Source organism: Lynx rufus, unplaced genomic scaffold (genome assembly GCF_022079265.1).
Source record: "Lynx rufus isolate CCGP_SWC_20201006 ecotype Redwood Valley unplaced genomic scaffold, mLynRuf1.p SCAF_6, whole genome shotgun sequence".
Classification (NCBI taxonomy): Eukaryota; Metazoa; Chordata; class Mammalia; order Carnivora; family Felidae; genus Lynx; species Lynx rufus.
Window position 1 is genome coordinate 80,434,080 of NW_025814878.1, and position 10,921 is coordinate 80,445,000.

Below are 10,921 nucleotides of genomic sequence, written 5' to 3' on the forward strand. Positions count from 1 at the left end.
ACTGAAAGACTGCCTATCACCTACAGGATAAAATCCTAGACCTTTAAAATAGCAATGTAGCCCACCACTGCATTATTTCTATTTTTCTCTATAATTTTATTAACAGCCACCATTCTAAGTGTGATTATACACATATAATTTATATGATGCTGTAATACCTTGGTGGAATATTATTATGCCTATTTTACATATTTAGTAAGTACTATTGGAAGTAACTTGCTCATAGTTATCAAATCAATAACACTGATAATTGAATCCAAATGTAATTATATTCCCTAATGGAATTTCCTTGAGGTCAGGGTCCACATCATTCCCTTTTTTGAACCACCAGCAACCAGCACATTAACTGATTCACATAATGGCTGTTAATTAAATATTAAACTAAATTGACTATTAAAAAAAGAAAAGAGAAATTATAACATGATTATAAAAGATCATCCTACCACTGACTAAGAAAGAGTAGAGATTCTAGAATTACCTCACTGGTAAATGGAAGCAACAGACACTATGGCTGAGTTTGTAACAAGTGCCCATATATACTTAAATATCTTTAAAATTATGATATAATCTCCATATTGCCAAGAGTAACTTTAAGATCCTTTTTTTTTTAACGTGCATTTTATTCAGATGTCTTACTTTTAGAGGAGCAAAAATAAAGCGCATGTAAATATTTTCATGAACAAGTTCTCTGCTCACTGACAATGTATGTGTGTGTATTGTATGTGTGTTGGTATGTGTATGGAATATACACATGGAATATGTGTGCATATATATGCTTATATAATGGAGAAGTTCAAACTATCTTTAAGTTTAGGATTAGATGACGTCAGTAGCATTTAGGAAACTCATTCTTTAGACACACTGATAACAAAGGATCAAAAGGCTCAGCTGAAACTCTGAGACCCATCAAAGAATTACAGTAATTATAAAAAATACAGTGGTGAAGCCAATCTATCTCCCAGGTTGCAACAAAATAAAACTTCAAATAGCATACTTGTAAATAGTTGAAGAAAAGGAAATTAAAATGGAAACATCTACAAATCATTAAACATAACTCTGAACTGCAGCTATTCAACAATTGGACTTCAAGTCGTTTCACACCACTGGGTTAGGATAAAACATGCTCTGCTGGCATTTTCATCTGCCAAAATAGCCATTTGCAATTAAAAATTAAAACTGGCACCACTTCTTTGCAAGCAATTATCAAAAGGCTGCTGGCAATCTTCCTTGTTTATAGTGTTTCTTGTATCAAGACTTCAGTCCATTTTGAAATGTTTTTTTCTTAGGTTTTATTTCCTTTAGGCCATAATAGTCCCAATACTAATATTTTAACACTTTCAATATTTTAATTCAATATTACTATGAGCCTCAAATACTACAGCATTGTTTAAATTTCTGAAAACAAATCGATTTGAAGGATATATCTGTAGCATTTTATGTTACCCTATTAGCAAGGTATACAGCAGTATAACTTGGATAAGTCCCCTCTACATGTAAGGGAAATAGGTGATGTTTAAGGAATGTAGGAGTAAAAATAAAAGGCAAATATCAATTTCTATGGACATAGCTTTAATCCAGAATAGAATATATATGTAAATAATAAAGTCATTTATTGGGTCTAATTGAGTCCTGACACAGGTAGCGACCAGTAGTGTAAACTCTTGTTTTCCACCAGGAAGTCAGCAGTATACTTTGGAGACTAGGGGTATCAGTAGGTGAATCAGTCTGTAAGCAGAAGCATCTTCTATGTGGCAGACACTGTGCTGGGTGCTGGTGATACAGCAAAGGACAAGATGGAAAGAGTCCCTGCCTTTAAAGAGTTGGGTAGAGACAGACAACAAACTGATTCCTTCTCCAAGCCTAGGAGTGATGCATTCTGTTTAACTCTTTAGAAAGGTCACTTTGGTTACTATGTGGCACACAACCTCACCAGGAGTTAGGAGAAAACTTAAAGTGACCATTTAGGAAGTAGTCCTGCAGCTAAAAATGAGGAAGAGAAACGATAAAAGATCCCTTCTTATTACAAATATACCTTCCCTTTGTGATAGAATGTTAGACTACCTGCAGCATCCTCCGCCATCGTGGCTCCATCACCGACACTGGACAGTGACATGCCCATTTCACAGATACAGATTTGGATACCCAAAATGGTGAAATGGTTTATTCCACGTCACAAAGCTAATTAGTTGGAAAGTTGGAAGCAAAGCAATGGTCTCCCACTTCCAGCTCCATACCTTTCTCCTCAAAATCAGTCATCAATATCTTCTAAGAAAATCAAAAAGATTTAGTAGTTCCATCAGCTTTAGTTCACTTGGAAACTCCTCAATGAAAGGCTTCTAAGAGAAATTATTTACTTAATCATTAAGCAAGCATTTACTGAGAACCTACTAGGTACAAGGCATCTTGCTAGGTGCTTGGAATTCAGAGATAAGTAGTTCTCCTTACCTCTGTGTGGGAGGTTTGCCCTCCTGTGGGAGAGCCAGACCAAGTAGCTCACAGAGAAAACAGTGGGGCAAGCACCATCATAATGACATCCTGAAGTGCCACAGAACCTAAGACAAGGGGCACCTAAGTTATCCTGGGAGTGGGGAGATGTGTCTAAGAGGAAGCAATCCTTAAACTGTGTTTTGAAGAAAGAGCAGGGGTTAGACAGCCAGAACGCATGGAGTGGCAAGAATTAAAAGAAGCAGCATGAGCAAAAGCACAGCAACGAGACACACGGAATAAGGCTGGAGCTCAGAGTGAACATTAGGAGGTGAAGAAAGAAAGATGGACAGAGGCCATGTCATAGAGTGTCTTGTGTACTGTTCCAGGGAATTTGGTTAACTACACTATTGTCTCTACTTTCCCAACTCTTAACCATCCTCAATCCATTTAATTTACATTTATGACCCTCACCCCAAAGGTTATAGGTAAGGGGATGATATGATAAGATTTACATTTTAGGAAAAACACTATGGTGCCAGAGTGGAAAGCTGGAAGGTTGAGAACAGAAGCTGGATAATTAAGCAGGAGAATATTACAAATCATCCAATGGAGAGATACTGAGAAACAGAGAGGGATAGTAGCAATAGCAAAGGAGAGAAGGGAATAGATAGGAAATATATTTACAAGGTGAATACACAGAATTTAATGATCTTTTGGATGGCCAGCAGGACCAAGTTTCATAAAAACAAAGGTGTCAAGGATGAATTGCAATTTCTTAGCTTGGGTGAGTGGGCTGTTTCTTCTAATTTAAAATATCTGTAAATTCTGATCCATGGCATGGCATTACCTCAGGCAAAGATACTCTGGACAAAGTAGGGGTTATGTGTATCTGGCACCCTGTTTGACATGCTGTTTTTTAGAACCACATTTGCTGCATCAGTGCAAATTCATATATGAAGCCCTATCATGTGTTCTACTACCACCATTATTCTTCTAAACTTTTCCCAAAAAGAGGATGAATTAAAAATGGACAGAGGTGCCCAGGTGGCTCAGGTGGTTAAGTGTCCAACTCTTGATTTCAGCTCAGGTCATGATCTTGTGGTTTGTAAGTTTGAGTCCAGCATTGGGTGTGCGCAGAGCCTGCTTGGATCCTCTGTCTCTTCTCTCTCTGTGCCCCTCCCCCCACCTCAAAGTAAATAAATAAAATTTTAAAAAATGGACAAACAACATTTAAATAAATATATCACCTCATATTTGAATAGTTCATCTATTCAGCCAAAGAACAGCTGAAGACAGGAAATGAGGAGTCATAGCTGTCTGGTAAATCCTTAAGAATAGTAAGGGAACAGACTCTCTAATCCCCACTAATTCATAAATATTGGAAGAAAGTATTTGAAGTAGGTCATCTCTTGCTCTTGCCAGACATCTCATCAGTAGATATACACACTTGAAAACACATTTTATACCATTAAAATGCCATTATAATAATGATTTTTACATATTTAATAGAAACTTGTCTTTACCTGAAATATAACTTTAAACATACTTTTCTTGCTTTTTGGCAGTGAAAACACTAGTCGACCACGTAAATCCATCCCTGAAGTACCTCATTAATCACAGTGCACTTGCTCTTGGCAAGAACCTTAATGTGCTACAAACACTGTTATTAAAGTAAGATTTGGGGATTCCCAGGCTGGCAGGGAATTAGTTACACTGCTTTAGAAATTATTTTCATATAATTTCCTTTATTATTAATGGTCTTGTTAGACTCACAGCTCAAAGTAACTTTTACTCATTTAATGTGTAAAGTCAGCTCTCTAAATAAACAGTAAGAAGCAATTGCCAAAGATGGCTTGTCCCTCAGGGTGGGCTATAGTTGTGTAGAATCCTCCCAGAAGATGATGCTATCCATTCCCTCTCCCTGCTAATGTGGATCTAGCACCCCTACCTAATTGCTCAAGCATTACAGTTTCAGAGTCTAGAAATGTATAAAGCAAGACTTCCTATTAGCACATGGTATTGACAAACACATAATTTATTTCATATCTACCACTAAAGGCATTGATTGATAGGTTGATATGAAGTGTGGTGAGTAGAGAATTATCCAAACTTGAGCCTCTTGAAAAATTATTTGTTAAAGATTCTAAATTCTGTAAGGCCATAAAAATCTGTTAAACACCAATATATTGAAAAGACAATGTTGCGTTACAGTAAATCCTCATTCATGTTCAAGGGCAAAACTTAGGATATGTAAAACATGAGCATCAGCCAAAGTTGTCTCTCTATCCAAATATACAGTGCATAATTTACCAAAAGTTAAAACTTACCAATGGCATCATACTGTAAATTTAAATCTACAAATATTCTGAGCATACGCTTGTAAAAAAAAATCATTTTCCATACAGTATATACTTTGCTGCCAAATTGAACACGGATCATTATTGCTAAATGTTTTAATAGACCCTGACAGGTTAAAAGAATTTATCTGGCTTGCTAGGTAACATGATTAATTATATATCAACTCAGAAAGGACAAACATGAAAAGTATCATAGTATTTCTCTATGCCTATCATTTAGTACAGTGACCACATCTAAACCAATGTGAATCTTACAGTAAAAGTTACACCTTTTGATGTGGTAATGATGCTACACAGTGTTCTCCTTGTGTGCATTGTAACATGGAAAGTTGGCTGGAATATTCTACCTAATGCTACACATTCACATCAATCTGAGACTGTAAAATTTTCCAGACACCAGAGCCCCACGGATTGTAGACTCCACCAATTTCCTGACTCCTACATGGTCAAATTCCAGGTTCACCTATTTACAAAACCAGCCCCTTCTTCCGTGTTATTTCAAAAAATGCTTTTGCTGTTGATGCCAATCCTCCATCCCAGGTGAGAACTATGTTTGGATGTCATGTCCCATTTCTAAAAGAAACCTAGATTATGTGTTCACAGCCTATTTTACTAGGAAATAAGGTACGGATCAGTGAGTGCCTGAAACCTTCTCTACAGGTCTCCTTAGGCTGATGTCTTTATATTTCATTTTAACATAAGAAACGGGGAAAAAACTAAAAAGAGATGAAAAATGAGAAAAAAAGAGAAATAATTAGATAGGGTGTAACGGCATAAAACTACCTTAAAACGTCCAGATAAAGCTAACTCTAACAGGAGACTGAATGAATGGACCTTGTGGGAAAAACAGTAGTAAACTTTAAAGCCATTGAAAGGTTTTAAATGCCTAAGGGAAAAATAAACATTTGCTTCCAATCATTTTCTCATTAAGCATTCATTCTCTGCTAGATGGTGAAGGCGTACATACACGCACACACACACTTTGACTCGGAGGCACAAATGCCTACTTAACCCACTGCCTGATCCCTGTCCCAGGTGGCTCATTTGCGCCTCTGCTATCGCACTTCGGTCCGGAGCCCCAGGCTCAGCACTGGCCTCTACCACTGCACGAGAGCATCACCTTGCCCCGCCCAGCTCGCCTTTTCTAGACCTTAGCCATATCGGTGGCAGAAAGGACTACACGCACTGACAGATTTTCCGTTAGTGGTGGAGATGGTGGCGAGGCGTGTTTCCGGGCGCACCTAAAACCTAGCTGCCCTCCCCACCAAGTGGCAGCTTCCCCAGCTCCGCCCCCAGGACTGAGGACCCAGCCGTCCGTTTCTCCCCTCACTACCCGGTCCTACCCTGGCATCACCTCCTAACCTCTCCAGTACACTCTCACGAGCCCTCACACCGGCGCACATCCTCCCTTCGCCTTTCCCAGCTCCCGGGCGCCCCTCGCGGTTGAAATTTTTGTATCTCGGGACCTAATCGCTCCCAATTATCCGCGCAGCCTAAGTCCCAGGTCTGCCCGGCTCTCGCCTTCGGTGCCTAAAACTGCGGGGCAGCTCATTGGGTGTGTTAGGGGAGACGGCTGAGTCCGTAGAGGTGGAGGAGGTGGGGCTGAGGGAGGTAGAAGGCTTTAGGAGGAAGACCATAAACACGTGCAAAGAAATAAAAGCCACCACGTGTGCGCGCGCGAGTGTGTGAGAGAGTGTGTGTGCACGCGCGCGCGCCTGGCCAGGGCGTGGGCGCGGAGTGCGTCCCACGGGGCCAGGCACATAGACCCCCCGGAGCGGGCGTGGCGGGGGGCGCGCGGGGGCCGCGGGTACTCACACGAACGCGTGGTAGATGAACGCCCAGCCGCGGGGTCTCTCCAGCACGTTGTACAGATAGTTCTGCACCCGCCGGTACTTCACGTTGCGCCGGCAGCTCTGGCTACTGGTGTACGAGAGCGGCTTCCCCAGTAGGCTCATCCGGGCCCCCTGCTTGCCCCGGCGGCTCTCCCTCAGGCCGCCGCCGCTGCCGCCGCCGCCGCCGCCGCCGAGCGCGGCCGCGCGGGTGCCCAGCAGCAGCAGGCCGTCGCCCCTGGCGGCGGCTGAGTTCAGCAGCACCCTGCCCCGGCCCGACTCCACATCCTTCATGCCGCTGCCCAGGCGCCCCCCGCCCGCCGCCGCCGCCGCCGCCGCCGCCGCGCCGCTCTTCACCCAGAGCCCGGCGGCGCCGCCCTCCTCTCCTCCCGCGTGGTGGCGGGGCATGGCATCACCACGGGCACCGCGAGGGGGGCGCCAGTGCCTGTGGCGGGGGCAGCGGCCTCATGCGCGCCGGCGGGTTTCGAGGAGGAAGCCGCGGCCGACGGAGCGCCCGCCGGCCCGCGACCTCCGAGCTAGGGGCGGGGAAGCAAGCAGCCAGCAAACCGCCGGGGCTTTGGGGTGGGGGCGGAGAGGGGTGTGCGAAGGAGGCCCAATTTCTAGCAGTCTTTAGCTTCGAATTCGAAATCAGGACCTGTTTGGGACGTCACTTTGAGAGGGTTTCCCTTGCTTCCTCTCATTACCGCAGCTAGAGCCCCTTCCTTCCCAAGTGCCCCAGGGCCGGACCCGCGGAGTGCGGGACGCTCCCACGCGCGCGCCCAGCGCACACCCAGTCCCAGGCTCCCCCCTTTCCTCTCTCACTAGATTCCCCACGCCCAGACTGCGTCCGCCCCCTCCCCTGGCTCGAAAGCCCCTCTTGGAGGCGCGAGTTTGGTTGAGTTCTCTCAGGGGCTTTGGAGCTGTCCGGAAGGTAAGTCGGCCTCGTGCCCTGAAGAGAAACTGGAGATGCAGGTCTCTGCTGACTCCCGCCGCTAAGATGCCGGGCCAGGTCCTGCTATCCTTTCCGCAAGGGGTGTGTGTGTGTGGAACGGCCCTGACCTGCCCTTCAGGTACCAGCCAGTACCTGAGCGCGTGGGGCGACGCTCCGGGAAGTGGCGCTCGGGTCCCCCGCACAGCTGGAGGGTCTCTGCCAGTTCAGTGTGCAGACCGGCAGGACACGACTCCCAAGGCGGAGAGGCGGGCAGCGGGCATCTCCCCGCGGCTCACTCCAGCTCTCGGGCTGTGACTTTCCATCCCAGCATCAGGCAGCAAGCCCTCGAGTAACTGGACATCCTTCCCAGCCCGGGGGGTGGAGTGTAGGGAGGGCATAAAAACTACTGAGTGGCTCCTCCGCGGTTAAGGAGTTGCCCCTGGGCTTCGCCTGACAGCGGCGCGAAACCACGGGAGAGCGAACTGGGTTCCCTTCGTCAAGAAATCTCCATTTAAGTCCGAAAAAAGTCACAAAACTGTTAAGTCTCCGCAGTGGCAGCGGCGGCCCCAGAGTCTGGGAGAAAAATCCTGGAGGGAAGAGAGCCCAGGACACCGGCTTCTTGGGGTCCTTCCCCCACCCCTGTAGGCTGTAACTTACACGGTGAGAGACATGTGGCGACTCAGTGCTGGCTGAGTCTCCCACCACCTCTGACACTCTGGGGACCCAAAGCGTGCGCGCCCTAGGCGAGGAGGGAGGCCACGGTGCCACTGGCTTCGGCCTCTGGCCTTCAGCAACATCGCATTATAAAGCATAAGCAGTTAAACCTCACAGTCAGCGTGGGGAAACTGAAAGGAAGCCAGGCTTGGGACCTTCTACCGAAAGAGTGGATTCTCACCCCCCACCCCCACAAAATTACGAAAGAAAACAACCACCACGTTAGACTGAAGAAAGAACTAAGGTTCCACCAGAGCAGATGATCTCAAGGTACTGATTCCGTCTGCCTTTTCCTTCTAGAAGCCTGAAGCCGAGGCAATACTAAAGCAAAAGTCTTATTTCAGCTGTCTCCGCCCCTCGGGGATACAGACTCTCTCAACTCCCTCCTGTACACACACCCACGCCCGCGGCAGCTCCTTTCTGCCTCTGGCAGTAGCTGCATTTCAATGCTTTACTTTTACTTTCTTTTACTTTGCATTGTTACACTGTTGTTTGCGTGAAGCCCTCTCGCTGGCTCCTGGTCACCCGCTGGACCCTGCTTCCCTCCCTCCTTTTCCCCCAAGCCTCTCTCGGCGGTCACTAGCTCAGAGCCGGAGCAGCTAGATGCAGCTGGCCGCGGTGCCACGTGACTGTGAGGCAACCACCAGTACCCAGAGTCACTGTCTCTTTCCCCTAATACACTTCACACCCACGCACTGTGGAGGTGCGAGAGATTGCTCTGTGCCCTGCTATTCGAGGCAGATGCGGAGAGCGCCTTGGAGCAAGCTCTCCAATCCTAGAACAGCACGAGACCCCAGCTGAGGGTGGGGGGAGTTTGCTGTTGCTATATTTAGATTCCCAGCGGAGTTTCTGTGCTTGGACTTTCAGGGCGAAAGATCTAGAGTCAAAATGATTCGTGTGCACGCTTTAAACTTGAAAATCTTGGCTATTCTGCAGGCAAGTAAACAAATACCATTTCTTCTTAACCAAGCGATTTTCCCCTCTTGCAAACTTTGACCACCACCTCTGAGCAGGTCAGGTGACTTCCATCTCACTTAATGTAGCTGGGCCCAGCGTGCAGGCAGGAAGTTTGGGAAGGCAGAACCGGTACCGACACGGTTCTCTGGAAGAGCACCTGCTGCTTAGTTTCCCAGTGATATTTTCCTGGCGGGGCAGCAGTCATCAGTAAAACCATGATGTTAAGTAAATGCCATGAAACAAAAAAATCAGATCTGGTAATCAGTAGCTGCTTAGAGGCGGCTTCTTACTGGTTTCGACCTTTGAGATATTTTAGGGTAACCTCCAGTTAGAGGGCTAGCTTAGGTAAGGAGACCTGCCCAAGTGTTCATAGCATAGGGTTGCTAGGAACTCAGAAATCTCACTTCCCAGTACAGTATCCCATCAAACAGCCCTTACCTCCAACTGAGTACGTACAGAAGAGAACATGGTTTTATTTCAAAGTGTCTGTCAACTACCTTTCAGAAAGAGGCGTTTAGCTGCAGGCCCTACTCATTCAGCCCTTGCATACCTGAGAAGGAAAAGCCAGGTGAGGCTGCATGGCCTCTAATACCAGATTCTCTTTGTGTGTCCCTTGCTTTCTTTACTACCTGCTAACTTACCTCAAAAGGCAGGAATTAATTGTGGGGAAAACAAAGTATTGTCATGAAGCTTTCTCTGTTGTTGTGTTTGAGTACAAATGTTGCTAGGAAACTACCTTTTATTTTCCTGAGCTATTAAAATCCAGATATCAGAAGAGAGGATGGAATACATATTGTGCGGAGTAAAAACATTATAGGGTGTATTCTGTGCATAACAGTTATATTAGGGCATTATAGAGAGATATAAAAGGCAAAAGACAACCACGTTTTTCCAAAGGCAAATGTTTATTGCTAGTGTAAAGTGTGAGTTGATTAGCCTTCCCCATTCTTTGAGATAGGTTTGCTTTTAACCATTCATTCTCCACAGATTGTAAGATGACTGCCTGAAATTTGTGACCTTGGAAACTTGTGTTCTCTGAAGTCTATATGGAGATGGTTTCAACTGAAAATAGTTACTAGAAATATTTTATTTCAGTGTGTTTTCTATCCCATTATATTTTTCTTCTGAAGGGTACTCTTAAATAATAGTATTGAAAATTCCATACAAGAGCCAGGAGATGCCCAGGTTAAGACTTTTCGGGAAGAACAGCTAGATCTGAGCTGGTTTCGCAAAATGTCAGTGATCCCATTACTCTCCCCCTTTTCTTTTTCTTTATGGCTTTCCATCTTCCCATTTGCCCCAGCCCTACCCCCTCAACATATCTTCCCAACAAGTCATGTTCATGGTTCATATAAACTAGTGAGTGATATAAATGCCACTTTTTAGTGAGGTGGATGCACTTTGATCCATGTAAGATTCCTGGGTCAACCAGAACAGTAATAATGGTAAGAAGAATTCTCAAACCTTAGAGCAAAAAGGAAATTTACCAATGAAATGGAAATCCATTGTTTGGCTGCTGTTCAGTGACTTGCTCAAGGCTTAGCTATTTGTCTTGTAGACCTAGAGGTAGAAGTGAAATCTCGTAACTCTTGAATAGAATGCCCTTTAAGCTATACCATCATTTTCCTTAGCTTTTATTTCTCTCCTATCAGATCATAATCAAACCAACAAGCATAGCAACTATAATTGCATTTGTTAGGTATCTT

The 10,921-nt window shown here is 45.2% G+C and overlaps 1 protein-coding gene across 1 annotated transcript in view; it reads right to left on the reverse strand.

Moving 5' to 3' along the window:
- Positions 1 to 7,373, reverse strand: part of KCNQ5 (potassium voltage-gated channel subfamily Q member 5) — a 516,838-nt gene extending 509,465 nt beyond the window's left edge. Inside the window, exon 1 of the mRNA XM_047102198.1 lies at positions 6,600 to 7,373. Within this exon, the coding sequence (XP_046958154.1) occupies positions 6,600 to 7,021 (422 nt within the window). The 5' untranslated portion in view covers positions 7,022 to 7,373. The remainder of the gene's footprint in view (positions 1 to 6,599) is intronic.
- Positions 7,374 to 10,921: the final 3,548 nt, after the last annotated feature.